General features: G+C 43.9%; 1 protein-coding gene across 2 annotated transcripts in view; it reads right to left on the bottom strand.

Annotated features, from left to right (window-relative positions):
• Positions 1–25,492, bottom strand: part of RRN3 (RRN3 homolog, RNA polymerase I transcription factor) — a 30,161-nt gene extending 4,669 nt beyond the window's left edge. Inside the window, exons 1-15 of one of the 2 annotated variants that reach the window (XM_082715013.1) lie at positions 25,126–25,492; positions 23,322–23,427; positions 21,838–21,894; positions 16,277–16,366; positions 16,037–16,166; positions 15,544–15,603; positions 15,114–15,177; positions 13,298–13,367; positions 10,342–10,440; positions 7,879–7,971; positions 6,784–6,922; positions 5,188–5,318; positions 4,034–4,164; positions 2,934–3,118; positions 727–835 (exon numbers count right to left, since the gene is read on the bottom strand). In XM_082715013.1, coding sequence (XP_082571139.1) covers positions 727–835; positions 2,934–3,118; positions 4,034–4,164; positions 5,188–5,318; positions 6,784–6,922; positions 7,879–7,971; positions 10,342–10,440; positions 13,298–13,367; positions 15,114–15,177; positions 15,544–15,603; positions 16,037–16,166; positions 16,277–16,366; positions 21,838–21,894; positions 23,322–23,427; positions 25,126–25,214 — 1,553 coding nt within the window. In that variant the 5' untranslated portion in view covers positions 25,215–25,492. The remainder of the gene's footprint in view (positions 1–726; positions 836–2,933; positions 3,119–4,033; positions 4,165–5,187; positions 5,319–6,783; positions 6,923–7,878; positions 7,972–10,341; positions 10,441–13,297; positions 13,368–15,113; positions 15,178–15,543; positions 15,604–16,036; positions 16,167–16,276; positions 16,367–21,837; positions 21,895–23,321; positions 23,428–25,125) is intronic. The other variant, XM_082715014.1, reaches the window with a different exon arrangement.
• Between the last annotated feature and the right edge of the window lie 2,040 nt (positions 25,493–27,532).

Here is a 27,532-nt window from a genome sequence, read left to right on the forward strand (position 1 = left end):
GGGACTAAGGGATGAAGAATTATTTTCGTCTTCTAACAGAACAGACCCTTACGTGTTGAAGATTCTAAGCTATGATCCTACACTGAACACCCGGATCAAGGGCTCAAAGTCCCCAACTCATTGTGTACCAAGAGCAGAATCACCCGGGGAATAACACTAGACCGCCTGCATTCGCACACCGGCTCGGCCCTCGGGGAGCCCCTTCTCACAGGTCGGCCCGTCTCCCCAGGGTGCCACCATCCCGGACTGAATCAGGACTCAGCACTACCACCCGGACTGGGAGGACGCAGGGAGTCCTGCGTGATGCGCCTCCAGGTGCGCGGGGACCCAGCCCCTGCCGCGCACGGCCTGACAGGACAGACGCTCGCCAGCCCCTCTCCGGCCGCTGCGTACCCCTCCTGCGGCTGGTCTCTGTGTACTACCCTGAGAAACACCTTCGGTCTGCACCTCTCCACTTCCTAGTTGCCTTACTCATTTCTAAGCGCTGAGGCCTCTGCTTAATTATCATCTCTGAACACAAAGCACTAGCAACTTCCCATAGTATCGAAGCATAAAAACAAAAGCTTAACGACAATGCTTCCTAAAATGATGGGGTTATAGGTTTTTATGTGTTTTATAGTGACTAATTTTACTAATTTCACAGAAATGTAGTGGAACTGTACAATACTGATACTAACATAAACTTATTTTTAAGTAATTTCCACCCATAAAGTGTAAGTAACTTACCTCGTGATTGCAGCAAAAAAGTTCACTACCGAAGGCAGACAAATCTTCAGGGGATTTAGCTGACTCATCACTATACGTTCAAAATTTAGACTTTGAAGGTATCTCAAACCTTTGATTAAAAAACAACACATTTGTTAAAATGTACAAACAGTCAAAATACCTTGAAGCAGCACGGAGTACTTCACACACCAGAAATATTTCTCACAAAGTCACTTACAGAAATGGTTCAAGTAGGTGAGAGCCACGCAGTCACATACACACGAGCCTGGAGAAAGTCACCAGGCCAAACCACACCCACTTGTGACTAAGTCAACTTTTTTTTAAGATTTTATTTATTTGACAGACAAAGATCACAAGTAGGCAGAGAGGCAGGCAGAGAGACGGGGCGGGGGTGGGGGAAGCAGGCTCCCTGCTGAGCAGAGACCCCAGGACCCGGAGATCATGACCTGAGTGGAAGGCAGAGGCTTAACCCACTGAGCCACCCAGGCGCCCCCAAGTCAACTTTTCTAAAGAAAACAGTGTATTCGTTCAAAGACCTGGAAGTAAGTGCACATCCCTAGTGGGCTATAAACTTCTATGACAATTTGGAATTTAGGTATTTGTAAACTCAGGATATTCTGAGTTTGTAGAGGAAAAAAAAACCATGTGATCTGATCTCAGTTAATCTCGAAGTCAGTATGGAGCTAAGGCAACAAGTGCGCTCTCTACTCCCCCCGAGAGGTAATGACTATGATCTGGTGTTCTTCCTTCCCGACTTCGTCAGACAGACATGTATGCCAATCTGACGAGAGCAAGCCAACAGCAGGACCTGCTGCATATCTGAAATTACCAGTGAAGCTGAGCAAGTTATTCCTGTGTGTGATAGCTGTTTTTATGCTTACAAGGAAACTATGGAGGTAGAAGTAAAAGTTAGACACCACTCTCCTAGAACAGATACACAGAATTCTCTCCTCTATTAGTAAAAGATACCTTGCAAGCAAACCAACTTATGCTTAAGTGAATTTTTTTAGATAATTCTTTAATGTATTTCTTTAAGTTTTATTTAAGTAATCTCTACACCCAACGTGGGGCTCAAACTCACAACCCTGAGATCAAGAGTCACACGGTCTTCTGACTGAGCTAGTCAAGTGCCCCCTCTTTGATGAATATTCTGATAAAACTAAAAATGGGATACCATCATGGCTTACAAGAACATGCTCTTTAACCAAGTCTTACCATTTATTTATACCCCAAACAGCAGATACTTTACTTAAGTAGGGCTAAAACCTTGTCCTATTCCTCGTTTATATAACTAGCTGTAACCTTTTGAGAAGTAACAGAATATGAGTAAACAATACAATGTAACACACACAAGTTTCAGTTCAGACCTGTGGTTCTCAACTCTCAAGGCAGCTGTGCCCCCAAGAGGACTTGTAGCAGTGTCTGGAGAGTTTTAGTGGTCACAATGGACAGTCCGGGCAGCGGTCAGGAGGGTGCTACTAGCATTTAGTGGAGAGAGGGCACTAACCATCCTAACATGCCCTCAACAGCCCCCACAACAACCAGAGACCCAGCCCGGAATGTCAGATTTTGAGGTTTAGAGGAAACAGCCTATTAAACCATTTGAGTTATTCATGCAGGTAAAAAAACCATTTAAACGGACTTAACTGGTACTGTTCTTGTCACACTAACCTGACAAACAAACTTCATCTGGTAGATTTTAATTCTATGCAACCCTTAGAAATTAGCAAAACCGCAAACTGGTAGGTTAACGGTTAAGCCCCTAGACAAAGCAGCCTGACTGTTATGACCCTGAGCTTCAGAATCATATTCATCTAATCCTGCCAATCAATATCCTGCGTCTGCTTAGAGTCCCCCTGGGAGGGGGAACGATGCCCGCCCTCCCCAGGCCGACACAAGGACCAGCAGAAAGCACTGTGCTGGGCCTCACCCAAGGAAGAGCCCCCTCACGGCTCACAATCAGCCTAGACGTCACCCTCTAAAACAGAGGTGCTCCACCGCCAAGCCATTCTCTGCTCAACAGGGGCCTTACGGCTTTAGGGGTCTAAGGGCTGCTTGAAATTATGTGTCAAAGTTTGAGTGCATGGGCAGTATTCTGACTCCACAGTTTTCATCAAATTCTCAAAAAAGAAACGACCCCCCCTTTCTCAAGACTGCCAGTATTCCAGAACAATCCAGCTCACCCCCATCAACCCCACACCACTGACCTTCTTTCAGGTTTCCACTTAAAAGCTGCTTGTGTCTAAAAACAAAAGTGTAGAACACAGCTTGGCAGGCCGAATAAAATGGTCCGTGGAGAGCAACATCACAAAATGCCTTTGTTCCTGAGTCCTGGTTATTAAGGTATCTGTGCAGCCAGTTAAGCAAAAGATCCAGGCACGATTTTACGGTACTAGGGACAAGAAAAACCCAAGTCAACTTCACTTGCTTCACACAAAACCAAGAGTGACGTAAAAACACACAGTTGCCTCACTACATGCAAAGAACAGTCAGTCTGCAGGCTTCTTCGTCTATTCCCTGTGGGCACAGAGAAGCAGCAAACAAAAGAAGGAAATGGATGGGTGGCAGGAAGACAGCTTTTCAATTCTAAAGTAGAACTTGCGACCTTCTAGCAAGAACAGGCCCCTAAAGCTGCCCACGGCCCCGAGGGATGGACCGTGTCTCCTGATGGACTCTGAAGGACTCCTCCGATGGCCTCCCTGCCCTCTCAGAGCAATACGGCCGCAGGAAAGGGCACACTCAGCAACATCTTACAAGGAAGAGACTGTGTGTGACTGACTTCGCCCTTCCTTATAGGGTTCTGATGAAGTCCTATGGCCTACAATGTAGGGTAGAGTGGACAGACGGCTATCGGTTGTCAGGGACTGGCCCAAATATCACTGGAAGAAGTAGGCCCAGAGCTGGCCTCCTAAACAGATCTTTCTATTACCTTTAAAAGAGTTTTTTCTTCAGCTTTAAGATACAACTGATTCGGAATGCAAATGAAAAATGACAAACCTATAAAAAGAATCAAAACAGTATACAAACACTGTACAATATCCATGAAGACAAATGGGGCTTCATGTTCAAGTGTAACTATGCAAAACAGAGGACAGAAGCTTTCCATATGAGGCTTTATATGGAAAGGAGACATTTTATTCTGAAATTGCCTTTTGGAAATGTAAACGTCTTACGCAGAATGGGGGAATAGATTTTTTCACTTTAAAGGCAGACAAAAATTAGAGCAGGTATTTCTCTGACTTAAAACAATGCTATAATCTTTTTAAAGCATGACATGAAAAAGCACTTGGAAAATTAGGTTACTTACATAAGAGGAATAAATTTAGCTCTTGCCAAAAAGCTTCCAATATAATTTCCAGCAGCTTGCCTGATGATGGCAGGATTATTTGGATCCTGCAATTTTTTCCAGAGATGTTCCAAAAATGCTTCTGCGAATCCCTATAAAAAGAGAAGGTATTGCTCTAATCTTTTTTAATGCTGAAGAAATCTCTGACTATCGGAATCCCAAGACTGTCCACAACCATAGAGGACAGTGCTAGTGTATCTGTCATACTGCTAGATAAAGAATATATGCAGTTCTCATGGTTCTTAATTTTACAACATTCTGAGATAATAGTATTAAAAACTAAAGGTGTTCCCCAGCCTTAAAAAAGTTTCCCAAACAAGCTGAAATTTAGATACAACCCTACAGATTTCACAGGCTCAGTGATAGGGCCTTGGAATCTGCAACTGATCCCGCCATTCGTCCAGAAATGGAAAGCAGGGACAAGCCACACTCGCGGGGGAACCGTGCAGCAGGACTGTCACAGTGCCAAGCCCTCTCCCAGTCTCTGACCACAGGTACTGACCTTACCCAGAAACACAGACACAGATTCAAGGACAGTGTTTGACTAATGATGCTCATCGCAGTAAAAAGACTAAAGCTTTTTTTTTAAACAAAAGGCACAAACTCCAACTTCTCCCCAAATAGCTATATTCAAAAGCTTCGGGGCACACATACTTCGGGGCAAAGAATTTAACCTTCTTATCCATGCCCAGTACTCTCCTGACACTTCTAGAAAGCTACAAAACAGTGGCAAAGGAACAGTTGTCCATATTTCCTCCCCCGCCCCCCAAACAGAAAGCCAATGCTAAAGTTTTAAAACTCTGGATTTAGAAGTTGTTCGGGGCTCGTTAGGATCAACTGAGAGAATGAGGAGAGAAACAGTTAAAGATCCACAGGATTTTAATAGCCAGGGCTGGAAGGAGAGGGAAGGGCACCACCTAGTGGAGCAAACGCAGAATGCCACTTTCGGAGCACCTGGCCTAGGAAGAGCTATCATTAGAGGCATCAGAAAAGTGAGCTTCAGAAAAAAAAAGGCTCACCTCCTGTGTCCTTTCCCAACTCCCCCCACCCTCACCCCAGTTTTTAAGGGAAAATCATGGGCAAGAAAAAAATAAGACCATGCTGAGAGTACTCACCAGTTTAAAACTGCAGAGGTAAAACATGAAAAACTGTACATGGCAGGAGGCGTGGGTGGGCAACAGGAGTTTGTCGAAGATGGTTATGAGATCTCGATACAGATCCTTTGTTCTGTTGGTATCTACCTTGCCTAAAGAAACAGTTTCACATTTCAGCCTTACACATCATTTTTAAGCTGCCACTTTCGTTTACCAAATTTCTAAAAATAAGATACCAGTAAGAAACATCATCCACTAAGCTATGTTTGTAACAAAATGCCATTTTTATTTTGCACAGATTCTCCTTCATAACTATACTAATCCGGCACCGACAATGAAGCAGGCCCTCCCCTCACACACCGCTGTGATGCCATAAATAGGAAGCCCTTTAAAAAAGCAATTTTACTATTTATGTAGCAGAACCCTTTGATCCACTAATTCTACTGCCAGAAATTGATCACGGGCGCATTACCAGACACACACACACACACACAAACACAGGATATTCATCACACATTTATAATAGCAAAAAAATGATGGGGGAAGGTGCCTGGGTGGCTCAGTCGGTGAAGTGTCTGCCTTTGGCTTAGGTCATGATGCTAGAATCCTGGGATCGAGCCCTGCATCAGGCTCCCTGCTCAGAAGGGAGCCTGCTTCTCCTCCCTCTGCCCTTCCCCCTCACCTCACTTGCTCACTCTCTCTTTCCAGTAAGTAAAATCTTAAAAAAAAAAAAAAAGAGGGGGGAGGGAGAAAAAAAATAAGAGACCAGTTAAATCCACACAATCAACAGCAGCCTAGACGGATAGTGAATGATCAGAGAAAATGTTCACAGCAGGGGGAAAAGGGCAGATTATGAATCACTGTGTGCAGCACGAGCCCCAAACCCAGTGAAAAACACACTCCTAAATATCCACATGCTAACATAAAAGAAAAACATAGATCAAAATGCTAATAATGGTTCTCTGAATAGTACAAACGCAGACATTTAAATTGTCTTTTTTAATCCTTTCCTAGAGTTCGCAAATTTTCTCTCAACTATATAATAACCACAAAAAAATTAAAATAATAATACAGTCAACTCAGATTCCAATCTTAGAAATTACTCTGAGTGGCCAACTATCATTCTCAAATCTTCACAATGCGAACAGAAGAATCCTGTTTCCATGGCAAAGCCTCCAGATGCACAAAGTTCCAGGATGGCAAGAAGTGCCCCGAAGTGTTCACAGCACAACACAGCACTACACCCCCAAACTCCATCCCTAGCACCAACCCTGTATTGACGTGCGCTACTCCTAGATGTCCTGAGCAACTCGAGTGTGTTTTGATCTCCACCTAAAACTGACCAAACTCCAGGAATCATCCCCAACTACAACAGTCAGTGAAACCATCAGGGGCTTTGAAGACAAATTCAGCTGAGCCCGAATCCGGTCCCGACATTCTCCAGCTGTGTCACACCGGCAGTCACGGGATCTCCCTAGACCCTCCTTTCCTCGTACTTGAAACGGTGATTTGTACAGGACCTCTAGGAGGACTCGGTCACGTAGGAGAAACACCCAGCACACAGCCGGGGCGCTGCCGAGTTCACTTGCGGCTACTGTGACGAGTGCGGGTCATTACCATCTACGAAGCAGACGTCCTTGAGGTAGGACAGCAGCAGAGACAGCAGGATGTCCAGGCGCTCGGCTACAGGATGCACCATGTGATCGAGCCCTTGAGGGTCAGCCTTGGCGTCACGTTCAGTGTCTTCATCCTCATCCTTTGAAGATAAGGGACAAACTGACATTAAAAACTGGGGTAAAAGGGGTAAGAGGGAAAATTCTCAGTGCTGATTATTTCCTTTGAAAGATAAAACAAAGAGAAGACACAGGCCCCCGCCCTAGGCAGAGGCTCCCCACCAAAGGTGTGACCCGGAACCCCTAATGGCATTCTAAAGATTCCAAGCCCAGCCGGAGAGTCACGGGGAAGGCCCACCCGGCACAAGGCCACGTGAGCACCGCAGCTTTCCTGGGACCCACTGTGCTGGGCCCTGCTGGTGCCAGGTCTCCTCCCCCAGGACAGGGCACCCGTGCCCCGGCTGCTGGGAGCACCGGTTCTCCGGAGAACAGCCTTGCACTCCTTCCTCCCCTCCCCAGCTGAAGTGCCCAGCTGACAAGGGGTCACGGGAGTCTGTCTCCCTGACTTCAAGCTGGGACCCACATGGGATCTGGGGTCATCAGGCTGCAGCTGTTTTCCTACTGGGAGCAAACTCTCGCTTAGTTCCCTCCCCTGCCCTTTCCTGCTTCTTCACGCCCTTTGTGAAGAAGTGACCTAAATGCCTAGTGACCTAAATGCCCCTCTCAAGCCCTCCTCCTCCAGTAAGCCTGGCCCCAGGCAGAGAAGTACTGCATTAAGGCCTAAGACTTATAAAACAGAGAAATCACACTGGTATGCTTTCCTATGTATCACTCCTTCACAAACTATATGTGGTTTACAAAACAAAAAACAGAAAACAGAACAACAGAAAACACAAACTAAGAACAAAAATGAAACCCACTTCACCACTCCCACATTCAAAGCCCTGGAAGTAACCGAAGTCAGCTGGACAGGAAGCAACCGGACGGCAGCCGTTCACTTCAACCTCACTTCCAAGTCTGCCCAACAACTGTTTAACCTAAAGCCTTGGAGAAGATGGGGGGCCGTCAGCCACCCCCACCCACCCTGGGGGACACTGACCATATTGAAGAGCCCTTCGGTGGCATCTGGCCCACTGCCAGTCTGAACGGCTGCTTCTTCAGCATCCTCGATGTCCTGCCGGGACGCATTCACCTGCATTATAACAAAGGGGGAAAATGGCGGCAGTGAAAATACAACTATTTCAGGGGTGCCTGGGGGGTTCAGTCAGTTGGGTGTCTGCTTTCAGCTCACGTCATGATCCCAGGTCTTCGGACAGGGCTCCCTACTCAACAGGGAACCTGCTTCTCCCTCTCCCTCTCCCCTTACCCCCCTACCCCGCTCCCATGCTTGCTCTCTCTCATGCTCTCAAATAGTATCTTAAAAAATAAAATAAAGTAAAATAAAAAATACAATGACTTTGGGGTGCCTGGATGGTTCAGTCGGTTAAGCATCTAACTCTCGGTTTTGGCTTAGGGTGTGATCTCAGGGTTGTGAGATCGAGCCCCACAGTGGTCTCTGTGCTCAGTGTGGAGCCTGCATGAGAGTCTCTCTCACTCCCTCTGTACCCTGCCCCCCCCCAACTTGCTCCCTCTCTTCCTTTAAAAAAAAAATACAAGTACTTTATTTGGGTACTGGAAATTCATCTGCTATACATACTTAAAAAAAAAAAAGGAGAAAGATTTTATTTCTTTATTTGACAGAGAGATAGACCACACAAGTAGGCAGAGCAGCAGGCAGAGGAAGAGGGAGAAGACATGAGGCTCAATCCCAGGACCCCGAGAAGGCAGACGCTTCACGGACTGAGCCGCCCAGGCACCCCTCACATTACATACTTTAAAGGAGTCCACAGGAGCATCCCTTCTGATACTGTGACTCAATATACAATTATGGTGCAAACCTATAAACTGGCCCGGGTCACAAAGGAATTTACGAGACTACAAATCAAACCCTTTCACTACACACTTCCATAAAATCATTACGAAATGCAGTGTGCTGGTCTAAATCAGCTTCCACAAACCCAACATGCATCCCAACTCTTACATGTTGTACAAGAAGCATATCATCCGTCAGCTGAGCAGAAGAATGACAAAATGCAAGTCAACCTGAATTACTGAATAGTCACTTTGGTAGATGGTCCTTCAGACACCTTGTTCCACACAACATTCAAATCCTGCCTTTTTTCTCTCTCTGCACGACCTCTTTCTAAATGTGCTCTCCACCGCTGCCCAGTGCGACCCATGGGAAGACTCTACAGGTGGCACAGGCAGCAGGCCGGACAGCTTTCCTCCCAGTGAGCCGCGCACCAGCCTGCCCACCCTCCTCCAGCTCTCCCCAGGCCTGCTGCACTGCGGCCTCGGCCCGCCACAGTACCAGGGCTCTCCTCCCTCACTCCCACTCTGCCGTCCACAAACAGCCCAGCTCCACCCCCTCCTACACCCTCACCAAGGCCTCCAACAGCCCCACTCGACAACCACACACACTGCCCCCCCGAAACGCAGCTTCCCCCTCCAGGGACAAGGCAACAGACTCCCTAATCACCAACTCCAAGGACTTAGGCTCTGTTCAGCCTTCTTAAAAACATCAACAGTAGCTCACACCACTGACTAAACCCTTCCTCCTCCCAGATCCCCTGCAGGTGTCTGCCCTGGCCTTCCCTCCCCCTCGGCACACTTCCTGTCTCCCACGTCACCAGCACCACAGCACAGTGAGCCCCGGCCCCTCCCCACCGCTACCACTCCGTCTGGTGCCCCGCTGCCCCCCCAATCCATCCACAACGAACTCTTCCTCTCCCAACCTCCTCCTGACTTCTAACTGCTAACACCGACTCTACTCCCCGGGGAGCAAGAACTCTCTTACCCTCTACTTCCCCACTTCCAACCCAGTCTCAAGGACCAGTTTGCCCTTTCTCCCCCGTCACTAGCATCCATGACTTTCCTTCATTCCCACTGCACCCCACTGCAGGCCTCTTTAAAAAAGGGTCTCAGATGGGGCGCCAGGATGGCTCAGTGGGTTAAAGCTTCTGCCATCAGCTCAGGTCATGATACCAGGGTCCTGGGATCGAGCCCCACATCGGGCTCTCTGCTTAGCAGGGAGCCTGCTTCCCTTCCTCTCTCTCTCTCTGTCTGGCTCTCTGCCTATCTGTGATCTCTGTCAAATAAATAAATAAAATCTTTAAAAAAAAAAAAAGGTCTAAGAATTCAACTTCGCTTCCTTAGGAACGCCTTCCTCACCCCTTCGCACGGTATCGGGTTTACCGGCACGTAACGACCGTGTGTTCCAGTTACAGCATTTACCACGACTATACTTTCACATGGCTGTGACCATCTAATGCCTTGTTTCCCGACCAGGAGAGATGGGGCCATCTCTATAACCCAGCACATCCACCAAGCTCCAGAAATGTTCAAAGAAATCAAAGGTGGAAATGTGGATTCTTCTCCATCATTGCTACTACTGTTTCACGTACAATGACTACGTATTTAATAAATGAAAATCAATGAGAAAAACCGATTATCAAATACTTACATCCAACTTGAGTAGCTTCTCAATCACAAGCTCCAGAATTTCATGCCTCAAGGTTGGGAAGTACACACTAATCCTTAGTAAGTTATGAACATAACATTCCTAAAACATAAAAAGACAAAACACTTCAACAGAGGGTATTTCATAATGACATAAGAAAACATTAATTACACAATCTTTAATTTCAATTAAACAGAAAAAAACAGACTATTCAGCAACAGAGAAACTATACAGTTCCTCTATCGTTCAGTCTAATTAATCTAATTACCCCCCAGTAAATTAAATTTGTTTGGGGAGGGTGATTTTATTAAGATTTTATTTTTCAGTAATCTCTACACCCAATGTGGAGCTCACACTCACAGCCCTGAGCTCAAGAGCTGCATGCTCCACCGGCGAGCCAGCCAAACGCCCCCCACCACACCCCCATTAATTAAATCTGTAATCTGTATACCTCTATAGCATTTTTAAAAACAGGTTTGTTGAGATATACGTCATTCATCTACAGCGTACAATTCAACAGTATCCAGTATATTCAGAGTTGTACAACTGTCGCCACAACTGATTTATAACATTTTCATCACCTAAAAAGGGCAGGGCATTTTTGGGTAGTGTACGTCCTCCCAAGCCCTAGGGAACCACTGACTTTCTGTTTAACGATCTGCCTATTCTAGACCTGCCATGGAAGTGGAATCTTCTGCTATGTGACGTTTTAGCATGTTTTCAAGATTCACTCACTTCGTAGCCACTCTGCTTTATTGCACTCTGCTTTATTGCCCAATAATACCCACTGTATTCACGTGACACATTTTGTTGATGCACTGACCCATGAGTATTTGGTTGTTCCCATGTTCTGGCTATTAGAGATGATGCTGCTTCTGAATAATCTTGCAAAGTGCTGTGTAGACGTGTATTTTCTGTTGGTTAGACGCCTAGCAGTGGCAATGCTAAGTCATATGGCAATTCTCTGTTCAACCTTTCTGAGGGATGGTCTAGAGGCCTTCCCAAAGCACTTCCAGCACCAACCATTCCCCACTCTCACCAGCAAGGGAACAAGGGAAGGTTCTGACTTCTCCACATCCTCACCACTATTTGTTACTGTCTGTCCCTCTAAGTACAGCCATCCCAGGGGCTGTGAAGTGAAACCTTGTTATGGTTTCGTCTTGCCTTTTCCTGATGGCTAGCAATGTTGACCTTTATTCTTTTGCGCATTGACCGTAAGCATTATCAATTCTGGACAAATATCTGCTCAGGTCGTGTGCCCATTTTTTGAGTTATTTGCCTTTGCATTATCAAGACATTGGAAGAGTGCTTCGTATATTCTAGATTACTCCTTATATCCACTATACAACTCGCAAGATTTGAGCGGTCTTACACTCTCCAGAAGGGGTCCATGAAGCAGAGCTGGCTAGCTGTAAGGAAGTCGAATTGTCTGGTTTTCTGTGGCTCTCGTGTTTTGGGCATCCTATCTGGAAACTGTTGCCTAATCCCAGGTCACAAAAGTGCTCATCTATGTGTTCTTACTAAGAGCCCTTTTTTTAGCTTACATTTAGGTCTTTCATCCACTTCGAGGTCATTTTTGTTTAACATGTAAGGTGGCCCTGCTTCATTCTTTCATGTAGACTTCCGCTTGTCCCACAACCACTTGTGGAAAAGACTTGTTTGCCCCATTAAATTATCTTGTACTACTGGCTTTTGTATATTGATCTTATATTCTTTTTTTTTTTTTAAGATTTTTATTTATTTATTTGACAGAGCTCACAAGTAGGCAGAGAGGCAGGCAGAGAAAGAGAGGAAGGGAAGCAGGCTCCCTGCTGAGCAGAGAGCCTGATGCGGGGCTCGACCCCAAGACCCTGGGACCATGACCCAAGCCGAAGGCAGAGGCTTTAACCCACTGAGCCACCCGGGCGCCCCGATCTTGTATTCTATAACCAGGTTGAACTCATCTTAGTTCTAATAGTGCTTTGAGAATTCCTCAGGATTTTTCTAAATGCAGGATCATGTCATCTGTCAATAGAAGCATTTTTACTTCTTCCTTTCCAATCTGGGTGTCTTTTCCTTTTCCTGTGTGCCCTTGTTAGAATCTCTAGTACAATACTAAACAAAAGTGGCAAAAAAGCAGACATCCTTGTTCTGTTCCGTATCTTAGGGGAAAGTTCTCAACTCTTTCACCATTGAGTGGGATGTTACCTGTTGAAAAAGCTGCCTTCTATTCTTGTCATGAAAGGGTTTTGGTGTTCCTCAAATACTTTTGTGAATCTACTGAAATAATCACGTGGTTCCTGTCATCCTTTCTACTGACATGGTGTGTTTTATTAACTGATTTTAACAGGTATTAAACGAACCATGCATTCCCAGCATAAATTTCACTTGGTCACAGTCCATTAACTCTTTATGTTGCTAAATGCCATTTTCTAGTGGGTTGTTGAGTATTTTTATATCAATAGTCATAAGAGATACAAGATTTATAATATGCCACTTGAAACAGACTATCACAAACATTAGCAAACCTTATTAACTCTGTATTTAATACATATAATACCTTACTTAGAAAAAAAAAGCATGCTTAGTAGGAAACCACTATTCATTAGTCATTACTGAAAACCACAGGTCATCTAAATATTACACAAAACTTGGGAAAAATTCATCCATAGACAGTTCTGCCTTCATGTTCAAATAAGGCTTGTTTACAATTGGCAATGTATAAACTATTACCTTCTAGTAATTTTTATCTATATTATCACTAAGCCTATTCAGATATTTCTGAAATGGACTCTTTCCCTGACTTGCATAAGGGAAAAAGAGCCTGGGGATCTTCAGTGAGTTCCTAAGAAAGGAATCTGAGTCAAATTCTTAGTCTTGAGTTTAATCTGGAAGACAACTGCTAAGAAAAAACAAAACAACATCACCTAAAACTAAATGATAACTTTTCCATTATTTTCCCCATGAAAAGATTTCTTACCAGTGTTCTTTCTGATTTTCGAACAAATGGAAATTTTTCCACCAGTATTGGCATAAGAAACCACGGTGTCCTATTTAAAAAAATAAAAAAATTTAAAGATCAATCCATGTTAACTGGACTTTCTTGGAAGGTGACATTTCCATTCTAAGAGTAAATATGGATGCAGGAAGCAAATGGTCACTAACTACTTCAAATAATCACAACTTGACATAAACACATAGCGTCAGAGATCTACGTCAACTTAGCGGGAAACAGCCTATTAACTTTGATATCAATGGCAAATCAAAGGGGGATTCTTTTTCCCACAAAAGCAACAGAGCGTCAGTTTAAAATCTAAAGGTTTCCCTCTATAGTGCTTTCCCACATATCTTACTTTATTTATTTTTTTTTAAGATTTTATTTATTTATTTGTCAGAGAGAAAGAGCGAGCACAGGCAGAGTGGCAGGCAGAGTCAGAGGGAGAGGTGGGCTCCCTGCAGAGCAAGGAGCCCGATGTGGGACTCGATCCCAGGACACTGGGATCATGACCTGAGCCGAAGGCAGCTGCTTAACCAACTGAGCCACCCAGGCGTCCCACATATCTTACTTTAAAAAGCAGAAAAAAAGTATCATCTTGAGCATTTTTTTTTTTAAGTTAGCAAATAATAAACTTACAGGGGTGTTGGGAGCCTCGTGCCTAGAAGGGGTTAACCCAATACAGCAACAGTTATTGGGAACCTCTTCAACCGAGGACTTTCATGGGTGGCGAGCTAGAGTGCCACCGTTTTTCCCTGGTGATTGTTATGAGAACACTGTAAGGTTTGGCTTGCTGCCATTGCAGCTGCTGTCTCAAGACTAAGTTAATAAGGCTCCTGTGTTTTGTGAATATTGTGTTATGGCGTAGGTGTCCAAACCACGAAGGTCAAGGCTGTCTGATATCTCTGCATGGCTAGCTACTCTCAGGCCAAAATAGAAACTAGCACCAGATGTACAGGAGGTGATTCCCTTACTGTGTGGTATAAATCAGAACTCTGCAAAATAAACTTGGGCACTATGGGACATCCTCCTTGGTGCTCCTCCTGCCCCCATCTCTTTGTCTCTTAATTTCTTTTCACCATCCTCTTACCCTCACGTTCCTAGTCGGTTTGTCGCACCGGCCGCGACACAGGGGAACCTGAAGTCCACCCTTCCAAAAGAAACCCAAGCTTTTCTTAGAACTGTTAACTTTTTAAAAATGCAAATATGGGGTGCCTGGGTGGCTCAGTTGGTTAAGCAACCAACTCCTGATTTCATCTCAGGGTTGTAGGATGGAGCCCAACGTCAGGCTCCACACTCAGCGGGCAGTCTGTGTGAGATTCTTTCCCTCGTCCTCTGTACCTTCCCCTGCTTAGGCTCTCCCTCTCTAAAATAAAATAAATCCTTAGAAAAAAAATTTTTTAATATAATCAACATACAAAATTAGAACTGCAATTTTTATTTATATGGAATGACACGGGTTGTTCACTGAAAATTTTGGGGTATCACATCTTGTTGAAGATAAAAACAAAATTTCAACCACTATACAAAATTTGGAGGATAATTTGCACACAAGCTTTAAGAATTTGCATAATTTAAATTAAGTCCTTAATTCGTAAATCAATTTTTAAATAATTTCAATACAGACAATGAAGAGAGAACTAAAATGCCATTTTGTAGAATGTTCTATCACAGGATACAAAAACATGTACCATACAACTTGAGTTTTGATGCTATGAACATAGTAAATGCCCACTAACTGATTACCATTTTCTTGAGACTTAAAGACCATGATCAAAGAAAGAAGCAAAAGGATACTCACGAGGGGACATATCTTGCTATTATTTGCAAGGCTCTGTGACATGTGTCAAAATTGGCAGGAAGATCTACAAGGAGAAAAGTGAGAGTATGAGCATTAAGATAAAACTGAAAAATTATGTGTTTTTTGTTTTTTAGCTAAAAACACCTCCTAACCAAAACTGAGTCATTTATTAGCAAAATATTAAATTTAAGATATTTCTCCAGAACCAACCATCAATGAAGACTAAGTAGATTGATGACATAAGTAATGTGCTAAGGGCAACTGATTACATGTGACTGCTGAATGTAACAAAAAAGAGTCTATCAGCGGTTGTCATTTGTTGCAGTGTAAGCATTAGAATAAATCCTAAAGCTGCCTCTATACTTTATCCTTCAGCATGATTCTGCCAGACACAGGAGGAAACCCTCGCTTTAGTCCTCTTTATACTTACTGTCATCTTCATCATCAGAATCTGAAACATCGACATCACCGTCCTTAATGACCACTCGGGCTTTTGAGGGGAAAAACAAAAATATGTCATTCTTTGTGTCACCAACCTAAACAATCAACAGGTACACAAAAAAGTGATTTTTCCATTGTCCAAACTTAGTACAATGATTGAATGTGCAGTCTAAAGAAGAAGAAAAAAAAAAGTCAAGTAACTTTACAGGTAAAGCCAAAAATTCCTGACTTTTAACACTTCCTGAGAATCTCACTAAAGCAAATTACATTTAAAAAAAAAAAAAAAAAAAAAATCACAGCAACAAATATAGATGCCGCCACAGAAATCCTTACAGGGAACAGAGAGGTACCAAAACTGCTGCCAATATGCATCTCAGAATTTTCCATGTTGGTACAATCCCCACAGGGTTCTGAGAGGGCAGTATCTTAATAAAGAGGTGTTTAAAAAAATGAAAAAGCAAAGAAAGCAAAGCACCACTTACGAGGTACAAAATGAGAAACAATCATGCCGAGACAGGGTCTAAGGAAGACAGTCTGCGCTGATACGAGATTACCAAGGAAAGCCAAGTACTCCTCCACCACAGTCTGACTTCTATTCAACCACCGCAGTCTCTAGGGGTGGGAGGGAGAGACACACAAAAGAAACATTTTACTGATACAATGTGTTCTGTTTTCAAAGTACTGAATCACAAACTAGTCAATGACATAAGTGGCCAACTTACCAATAAAATACTGATCAGCTGCTCAAATTCTTTAGTCAAGTACATGATGGAAGAGCGGAATTCTAACAGCCAGTTAATGATCTGGTCATCCTTAAGGCAAACAAAGAAAAGTCCTGTCAAAATCACAAAATCCTCTAAAATAACTGAAAAGACGATACCTATCTTGCACCAAGCACCTGACAATAATATTTAAATTAGGAGAAAAAAGTCACAAACTTGTACTGAAGCCAAAATTGAACCAAAAATTTCTTAGTTTGTATCAAAACAGAAGGACGATACGATACCTTTCCCTGTTTTAAAAAAAGTAACACATGAACTCTGACGCACAGGAAAGAGAATTAAATGCAATATTTCATTCTGATTGCTTCTGTCTGCCCTAAGTGGAAACACCTCAAAAGTTGACGTGAGAATTTTTCAAACTGCAGAATGATGATAGCAATTTCAAATACTATAACACCATAAGGACCAAGAGTTACCTCAATTTCCTCTAATTTCATGCTGGTGTGTGAACATGTTAACATTCAGTCTAAGCTAATTAATTAGAGATGTCAATACATGTAACTTCTTCTCAAGCCAATCTATAACTAGACTTAAATATATTCAGATCCAGGGGCACCTGGGTGGCTCAGTGGGTTAAGCCTCTGCCTTCGGCTCAGGTCATGATCTCAGGGTCCTGGGATCTTGGGCTCTCTGTTCAGCAGGGAGCCTGCTTCCCCCCTCTCTCTGCCTGTCTCTCTGCCTACTTGTGATCTCAGTCTGTCAAATAAATAAATAAAATCTTAAAAAAAAAAAAGTGTGTGTGTGTGTCTATATGTATATATGTTATATAATATTTATATTATATTATACATTTAAATATAATATTTATATATAAATATATTTAAGTATATATTTATATATACTTATATATTTAAATATATATTTTTATATATTTTATTTATATATTTATATAAATATATTATAATATATATTATATTATATATTTATATATACTTATATATAAGTATATATACATACACTTTATATATATTATATTTAAATGTATAATATAAATATAATAAAATATATAAATACATAAATATATAAATATTATAATATATATAAATAAATATTATATCTATAAAGTATGTATTTTTTTAATACACACACACATATTCAGATCTGTTACATATAGGGGCATCTGGGTGGCTCAGTTGGTTAAGCGTCTGACCCTTGATTTCGGCTCAGGTCATGATTTCGGTATTGTTGAGATCAAGTCCCACATCAGGCTCTGCACTGAGCATAGAGCCTGCTTAAGAATCTCTCTCTCCCTGCTCCCTCCCCTGGCTCCTGCATGTTCTCTCCCCCTAACTCTCTCTCTCTCTCAAAAAAAAAAAAGTGTCAGGGCGCCTGGGTGGCTCAGTTGGTTAATGTCTGCCTCCTGCTCAGGTCATGATCCCAGGGTCCTGGGGTCGAGCCCTGCATCGGGCTCTCTGCTCAGCATGGGAGCCTGCATTTTTTAGGCAAGAAAATAACTGTTCATTATTAATAACTTCTAGTGACATGCAAAAAACGGCTAAAAGAAAACAAGCCATGTATAAAATATGTCATCGGTTAGGTAAACATAAAACATATTGTTTGTATGAATGCATATGCACAACTTACATAAGAACAAACTATAAACCCCCAATTTTGAAAGAAATGGTTAACGCTGATTCAGGAGGGAAAGGACCATATAAACAAACAAAAGACGATCACAAGAGACAATTAACAGACAGTGCTGTGCTTCTAGGGAGATTATCACAGACCATATCGTACCTACGGGACAACCAGCCAGGGCTGTGCCTGCAATTACAGACCACTGATGGGGGCGCCACTTAGTGAGATCACAGCAGGCTCCAGGCATGGTGCCAAGAACACACAAGTGCATCTCTTACCGACCCTAACAATGCTTAAAATGGACTGCTGGTGTTCCCACTTTACAGCTGAGGAAACTGAGGCCAAGAGAAATTAATAAGCAACCTGCCCATTTGAGAAGCTAATAAAGAACTGGGTTCAAACCTGTCTGACTGGGTCAAAAACTACACTGTCCACTTTCCAACAATGCCTTGCTCCACAAAGAGAAGGAGCCCACCCCCATTCATTCAACCGCTGACCGTCTGTAATGTGCAGCGACAAACTTCAATGGGACCGACCTTTTCCTGATGAAACCCTGAGTAAGCGGGCAGTAAAATCAAGTAAATGGCAACTCATGTGCACTATGGTAATTTCATCATGTCCACAACCAGTAAAGGTATCTTTACTGGTAGCTCACCGAGGCTTGAAGCAGAGAAGACAAGCTAAGGTACATGCAAATAAAAAATGAGTTAACTCTATCCTATCCCTTTTCCACTAAAAAAAAGGTGCAACAAAATGATAAATCTAGCATTTGAACTGCTCCTTCTTTTAAAGTAAACTAGTCGCAGACTCTGGTGCTGTAGTACTGAAAATCACTTGCAACACTCTCTGAACTAACAAGAGACACAAATGATGCAACTGTTAGTACATCAAGATACAATGAGAACGGCTGATAAAAACTACAGTGGGGCACCTGGCTGGCTAAGTTGGCAAAGCATGCAACTCCTGATCTTGGAGTTGTGAGTTTGAGCTCCATACTGGCGCTCGAAGAGATTACTTAAACAAATAAAATCCTAAAAACAACAACAGAACACAAAGAAAATAGTCCTTTGTACCAATGGAAGAACGCAAGGGTCAGGGAGAGCTTCAAACAGGAAGTGACACTTCTGCTGTCTCTCAACAGACCGAATGTTCTCTGGGGGCTACATTCCACATAGAGCAACAAGCATGTATTCAGAAAACCAAAAGTAGTTCCGTTTCAGCTAGAGTATATGGCAAACAAGTCAACAGACAAATCTGGGAATCAAAAGGGGACAGAGATAAATGGTTACCAAAGTCCCTGTAAGTCAGATTTGTAATTCGGAAGATGTGTTGGAAGGGTGGGGAACAGAGTGAATGAACACCCATGAGCTTAGAGAGAACCAAAGAAAGTTCCATTAAAGCAGGCACTTCACAGGCACCTCAGTTAAGAGTCTGCTTTCAGCATGGGTCATGATTCCAGGGTCCTACGCTCAAGCCTTGCCTCAGGTTCCCTGCTCATCAGGGAGTCTGTCTCTCTCTCTCTCTCTCCTTTCACCCCTCTCCCTGCTCATTCTCTCTAATAAATAAAATCTTGGGGGGAAAAAAAAAAGGATACTTCAGCTGGATCGCAAACAGGAATTCTGTAGATAAAGTAATAATAACAGTAAAACATAGTAATTTATATTACTGCCAGCCACTGTTCTAAGATTTGAACATATAGTAAGTCGTTTAATCCTTACAACCATCCCATGAGGCAGGTGCTAACTTTGCCTCCCACTTTATAGCTGGGGGCAATGAGGCACGGAAATGCTGCATATTTACTCTCAGTCACAAAGCCAGTAGACGAGGCCATGAAGCCAGAGCCCATGCTCCAACAGGGACTAACTAAGGCCTTCTTGCAGCCACAAAAGGCACAGGCAAAGAGATAAAGATGAAAAGAAGTGGCACCCAATGCTTGGTGTAGAGATGACTTTTTAAAAAAATTTATAAAAGAAAAAAAGACGAAAAAAGTGGCAAATTCATGGAATAAAGTAGTGAGACCGAACATACAAAGAAATGCAGCAGATCATGCTAAGGTGGGCCTTCCTGCAAAGCCATGAAGGTTTCCCTCAGGAAAATAACATGTTTAGTATATGCTTTAGAGATTATTTAGGCTGCACTGTGGAGGGTAATATTTGGCGGGGGAGGGGAGGGTCAATACGGGGAGCTGGAGGAGAATGGAATGTAGATAACCTAAAGGAGTAAAGGGAAGAATCCAGACCAAAGAGTACCAACAATGCAAGAAGCCTTGAAAGATTTTTTTCTTCCTCCAAAGGCCCTGGTGAATCAATGGAAATGAGAGGAGACAAAGTCGAGACAGACCCCAAGGTTCCTAGCTCAAGAACTAGGTCAGCAACACGTCAGTTAGGCCCATAAAGAAGACTATAGAGGAGTGCATTTGGGAGAGAGAAAATACTAAATCTGAGGCACTTGTAATACTTGTGGGCTAGCAGTTAAGAAACAAATTGGGAAGGGGAGGATGGGTGGCTCAGGCGGTTAAGCATCCTACTCTTGATTTTGGCTGGGGTCATGATCTTGGGGGTCCTGAGATCAAGTCTCATGTCAGGTTCCGTGCTCAGCAGGAGTCTGCTGGAGATTCTCTCCCTGCACCCCACCCTGCTTGTGTGCCTGCTCGCTCTCTCTCTCTCTCTTGCTCTCAAATAAATAAATAAACCCTTAAAACAAACAAGTCTGGAGCCCACATGAGCACTCGGAGCTGTAGATACAAACCCGGAAGTTAACCAGGCCATGGGTGAGTTCCAAAGCCACGACGGCCTAAGGAGATCATGAAAGAAGAATCTTCGGAGGAAGGAAAGCATCAAGTCTGGAAACCTCACCAACACCAAATTTAAGAACCAGTCACAGGAATGATTAAATGTAAGTGATAAGAAGACAGAAGATCTCAGAAACTGAAGGGAAGGTTTTAAGAAGTGGGCAGCCAACAGTGTCAACTGCTACAAGTTCATGTGAGGCTTTGGTGGCGGGGGGAGAAGTCCGCTAAAATCAGCACGTAAGAAAGGACTGGTATTCTCTGTCCCGGTAATCACAACAGAGGACTTCACAGTCGATTTAAAAATGCACAGAATTGAGAAAGTGCAGGCTGTCAGCAGGAACGAGAGCTAACAACTACAAAGCCCTTTGTGTCAGGGGCTGTTCTAAGTGCTTCTCATATATTAATGCACTGGATCCTCTAAAACCTCTACATTTAAAAGACCCCTCTCTACTGTCTCCCTGGTTTTACAAAGACAAAACAAAGGGAGAGAGGTTAAACAAGTTGCCCAAGATCACACACTGGGAAAACCATGTAAGGATTTGATCCCAGGCAATAGGACTACTAGGGCCATTGTAAGAGACAACTCTTTCCAAAATTGGAAAATTCACTGACTTGTGCCTACATGACAGGTACATATCTTAAAAGGTACATCTCTTGAAACATTTCCAAAAACACTGAAAAGGGAACTAGCCTGAAAGACAAGTCAACTTGTGTTTTTGTTTTCACAGTTAAGAGACAGGAGAGCAGCATGGAACAGAGAGGAAAGAGGTTCCAGAAAGGAAAGATAAAGCACAGATCTCAATCTGAGAACTGGCACTTCAATCTCAACCTGACACCCTGGACTTGAAAATTCTTTGTTGTGGAGGGCCACCCTGTGCATTGCTGGACTTTTAGCCACAACCCCGTCACCCACCTCACTGGATGCTAGTAGTAGCCCTCCCTCCCCAAGACCGGGCAACCAAAAATGTCTCCAGTTCAACACCAAAAGTGCCCCTGGTTGAGAGGGGCTGCATTACAGTGAGGGATAATACAGAGAGAGCAAGTTCTAGAGGATGGAAGTGGACCAAAAGTGCAAATTGAATCTGTACGAAGTAGCAACAATTCTGCTAACGATCAAATGTAAATTAATTACCTTTATGTCTGGATCTAACAGCTGGTTCTTCAACAACTCGAAGTCATTGGTTTCACCCTAAACAAGAACAGGGTTTAAAAAAAAAAGGTAGTTCTGCTTGCTTCAGTTTCCTGTTAAAGATGAACAGCAGGACTTTTAACTATTACAAAAGGAACATCATAACTTTCACATCAGGACTATAAAATTGTTAACTCCAAACATTTAAAAACTCATGTAAGTGCAGCTAGGCGGCTTGGAAAAAAGTAAAAATGAATACTGAAAGGTTGTTCACATTTAGGTATACTTGTGTACTGACACCTAAATACAACAACTGATGACACAAGATACCATCCATTCACATATGCAGATCTAAAATGCTTATACGTATAAAAACAAACATTCATAATTTCCCTCCATCACCGAGATTTAGTAGAAGCACTTCTAAACTGAAACAAAATCAAAACAAAAAACAAAACCAACCACTACTGATAGAGCTGGTTTATTGTCCCAAACAATGCGTAGGAATTCCTTAAGAAATAAAATGCTCTTGGGTGCGTGGGTGGCTCAGTCAGGTTAGAGTCTGCCTTTACCTCAGGTCATGATCCCGGGGTCCCAGGATCGAGCCAGCAATGGGTTCCCAGTTCAGTGGAGAGTCTGCTTCTCCCTCGGACCCTCCCTGCTCTGGTGTTCTCACTCACTGTCTCTCTCAAATAAATAAATAAAATCTTCAAAAAAAATTTTTTTTTGTAAAGAAAGAAAAATGCTCTGATCTAATAATGACTTTTATTCTAGCACTTGCTCAAGTTTTTTAAAGATACTCTGTAAGTAAAGCATGTGAAGATATACAACCTCAGCAAAGAGGTTATTACTCTAATTCTAAGCTGACAATATAATGCTGTTATTAAATAACTGACTTCAAGACTAACATCTCAAATTCACTTTATTACGTCTGCTGGTCTTTAGTTTTATAAAGACCTGAGTGTATCCTAACCAGCAACAAATTAACCAAACCTCGGGCGCCTGGGAGGCTCAGTGGGTTAAGCCTCTGCCTTCAGCTCAGGTCATGATCTCAGGGTCCTGGGATTGAGCCCCACATCAGGCTCTCTGCTCAGCGGGGAGCTTGCTTCCCTCTGTCTCTCTGCCTGCTGCTCTGCCTACTTGTGATCTCTCTCTCTGTGTCAAATAAATAAAATTTAAAGAAGAAGAAGAAGAAGAACCACTAAACCTCAACGTATCAATTACATCTCAATAAAGCAGGGGGCAGGGGCACCTGGGTGGCTCAGTCATTAAGTGTCTACCTTCAGCTCAGGTCATGATCCCAGGGTCCTGCAATGGAGCCCCACATCAGACTCCCTGCTCTGCAAAAGGCCTGCTTCTCCCTCTCCCACTACCCCTGCTTGTGTTCCCTCTTGCTGTGTCTCTGTCAAATAAATATAATCTTTTAAAGCAAGCAAGCAGGAGTGGGCAGGAGACAGGACACCAAACCTCACATTATCGCCTCTTACCTTTTTGTACTTCAGCAAGACTTCTGTCACAGTCCCACCAAACCGAACAGTTTTTCTTGGGGGAGAATTGAAGAAATCATTTTCTAATGTGAGCATATCTGAAAGCCTGTAGACCCAAGATTATCACACTATTAAGTGCAGGACAGAGAATAATAAAAATTGTAACAGTCAATATTTATGGAGCCAACATCACTCCATCGGACTATTGCTAAAGCCTCCTTGCTTCCACTTTAACCTCCCAAAGTCTTCAATCAGTGATCTAATGATCTTTCCAAAACTTAAAACGGATCCTGCTACTCTACTCTCCTGTTGCATTCTACAAAGGTCTTCCACCTCACTTAGAATATAATTTCACAGGGGGCCTGGGTGGCTCAATGGGTTAAGTCTCTGCCTTTGGCTCAGGTCATGATCTCAGGGTTCTGGGATCAAACCCCACATCAGGCTCTCTGCTCAGCAGGGAGCCTGCTTCCTCTTCTCTCTCTCTCTCTGCCTGCCTCTCTGCCTACCTGTGATCTCTCTGTCAAATAAATAAGATCTTAAAAAAAAAAAAGAACACAATTTCAAACTCTGTTTCACTGTCTTCAAGGTCCTACATTAAACTGGCCCCTACCTACCTGACCTCACCTCCACTTAACATGCTGCGACCATAGTGTCCTTGCTATTCTTCAGACTTGCCAAGCTGATTCCCATTTCTCTTACTGTTCCCTTTATCTGAAATACTCGTGCTCCAGATCTAGACACACTGAGTTCCTGTCTTGGTTCAAGCTAAAGGTCAAATGTCAGGGGGGCCAAAATTCAAAGTATCCATCGCCTCACTCCCCCTACTACCCTGTTTTTATTTCTTCGGGCTACCTCTACCTGAAACCACGCTATTCTTTTATTTATTTGCCTGATCACCGTCTTTCCCTCCTTAAGCTCTGTTGACAGCAGATGTCTCTTTTGACAGCTCCTGTTTTTAACTGTATAACCACAAAAGTACAGGCACTTAATAAATACTATGAAGGATACAATTGCTAAGTGTTTCATAAAGTTTTGGTTTGTTTGTTTGTTTTCCCCTTTACTCAGAGCGGAGTAGTGGGGGGGGGGTAAAAAAAAAAAAAAAGCAGCCTACTAATGACTCCAAAAGTTAACCCCCAAAATGTTTTATGGGGATTAGGTGCTTTCAAAGTTAAGAAAGACAGGGACGCCTGGGTGGCTCAGTCGGTTACGCGTGGGACTCTTGATTTCGGCTGAGGTCATGATCTCAGGGTCCTGAGACCGCGCCCCACCTCCAGCGCTGAGCTCCGCGGGGACTCTCCCCCAGCTCGCTCTCCCTCTCTCAGATGACAAATCGTTTTTTAAAGAAACAGTTGAGGAAGACTTAAAAAACAACAACAACAAACGTGTATGTGGAAACTAATTGCAAACATCGACAGAAAATGACGAGTTCATTTGCCATCAAAGACAACGTTCGCCTGAGAAGTAAGAGCTCAGGGAACTCTCTCCACGTCTAGACGAAGAAGCCGGAGGGATGAGGAAAGGAGAAGGGAAGTCCCCCGGCCTGGGGCGCCACGAGACAGCCCCGTGGGGAGCAATGGGGACTCCGGAACGGAGAACAGCTTCATTTTGCCAGCCCCCCTCTCCCACCTTTACCACCCACTTATAGGGGCCTGGCCTTCCTCCCGAGAACCTGAGATGAGCCTCTCCCCGTTGCTCCCACGATTCCCTCAGCTCTGCCCCAGGCCCTTTCACACACCCGCTGTCCTAACCCCGGACCCTGGGCTTCGGTCCCAGAGGCGCAGAAGGAAGCATCCCGGACTCTCACCCGGTCCTCGACGCGCCCAGCGTCTTGACTGCAGAGGCTGCGGCGGCCGCATCCCCGGGAAGCCGCGTGTGAAGCAGCGGGGCCGCCATTGGGCCGGACGAGCGCGACGACGGCGCTTGGCACCGGAAGTCGTGCTCCTCCGGGCAGGCCCTGTGGCCCGGAAGACGCACGCGCGAGCGGCGGCCTTCAGCCAATCAGGATTCGCGAGTGAGAGCGCGGCGATTCCCGGCGGGCTAGAGCGCCGCCAGAGCTCGCTCTCCTCCCCGCTCCGCGTCAGGGCCCCTCCTCGCAGCTGGAGGACTTTCCGCGGGCTGCGGGGTTCGGAGTGGCCACCGCGCTGGCGAAGGAGAGATCTTGGGCGGCTCCGAGCAGCTCCCGGTGTCGTGAAGGAAGCGCGAGAACCCCCCGGGAGGTGCTAAGCGGTCGCCGGGTTCCACGAGTATGACCTTGTCGGAGTCAAAGCATCCCTCAGTCAAAGTCAAGACACCGAGGCTCTAATTAACCCAAACCCGCGCAGCGATGGGGGCAGCCGGGGGATTCGAACTAGGCTGCTCCACGGAGCATCCTGGGCTCTGTACCCTTGGCGCTACCCTCGCAGACGTCCAAACGCATCTTGGGGATGAGGTTTGATTTGCCCAGAAATCCCCACGCTGTGGTGGTCTGGGGTGAAACGAGACAGTTTGCAAGAGGCGTTAGCCTTTGAACTTCAATTTTTTTAGATTTTTAAAATTTATTTTCAACGTAACAGTATTCATTGTTTTTGCACCACACCCAGTGCTCCACGCAATCCGTGCCCTCTCCAATACCCACCACCTGGTTCCCCCAACTTCCCACCCCCCGCCCCTTCAAAACCCTCATTGTTTAAAACTTAAAAAAATTTTTTTAAAGATTATTTATTTATTTATTTATTTGACAGAGAGAGATCACAAGTAGGCAGAGAGGCAGGCAGAGAGAGAGAGAGAGAGAGAGGACGAAGCAGGCTCCCTGCCGAGCAGAAAGCCCGATGCGGGACTCGATCCCAGGACCCCGAGATCATGACCCGAGCCAAAGCCAGCGGCTTAACCCACTGAGCCAACCAGGCGCCCTAAAACTTAAATTTTTAAGGGAGGTCCAGGGGTCGGCCAGATAACAAAGCAGCGAAAGGTTTTCCAGCGTGGGGAACAGCAGGTGCCAAGGCATGGTGGGTGGGAAGGAAGCAGAGGGAAAGAGGGATTGCCCCTCCCCTCAGTTTCTAGGAATGGAAAATGTTGCAACCCTTGGAAACTGTATAGAACCATAAAAGGATATTAAACCAACGACAGCAACTTGTTAAGCACTGTTCTATCTTGCAACAGTGTAAAATCAGTAACTCTCTGCCAACTCCATACGGTCCCAGCATTTTCTCTTTTCTTTTCTTTTTTTTTTTAAGATTTTGTTTATTTATTTGACAGAGAGATTACAAAGGAGGCAGAGAGGCAGGCAGAGAGAGAGGAGGAAGCAGGCTCCCCTGCTGAGCATAGAGCCCCATGCGGGGCTCCATCCCAGGACCCTGAGATCATGACCTGAGCCAAAGGCAGAGGCTCAACCCACTGAGCCACCTAGGCGACCCGGTCCCACCATTTCTTATGCCATTGGTTTAGAGTTCCTTCGGAATGTTGGTGAGATATCATCAATGTCCTGAGAGCAGAAGAAATTGCACCCTAACTCACAGATACTCCAAGACAGACTTGGAAGTTGGAATCTCATCCCCTCCATCCCCAAAGCAGAAGGAAAAAAAAAAAAAAATTAAATCACATTCATTGGCACTCTCACTGTCAGTAGAAATTTAACTCTGCACTGGCAAACAATTTGACAATTACTTTATTCTTTCTTTTTTAAAAGCCTGGCATGCATGAAAAAACATGTCAATGCAGGCTATATATTATAATAAAATGGATACCGATGAATGATGGCCCAATTTATGAAACAGAACTTGAACCTGTATTGTTGAAGCTTGTTGTATGTTCCTCCCAGGTCCCACCTTCTCTCTGCTTCTTCCCAAAGCTAATTACTACCCTAACTTTAAAACCATTTCAACTTTTCTTATGTAATTACCATATATATTCCTAAACTATTATATATATATATATATATATACTTTTGCTTATCTTTCCATGATAAAATTATTTCCATTCTGCATTATACTTTTGATTTCAATCCATCCCTGTTGTGTTTCTCTGCCATGCAGCATTCCATTATATGAATATACGATGATATATATATCCATTTTCTTATCACCAACATTTAGATTATTTTTTCCTCCCCCAACCCCCACATATTAGTATGAATATGCTTGTATAGTCTCCTGAATCATGTGTGTAGAAATGTTTCTAGAGTAGAATTTTTGGCTTGGAGGGGATTCGAGACACAGTTGAGAGAGTTTTCCAAA

The sequence above is a fragment of the Mustela nivalis genome (assembly GCF_964662115.1).
Source record: "Mustela nivalis genome assembly, chromosome: 19".
In the NCBI taxonomy this organism is placed as follows: Eukaryota; Metazoa; Chordata; class Mammalia; order Carnivora; family Mustelidae; genus Mustela; species Mustela nivalis.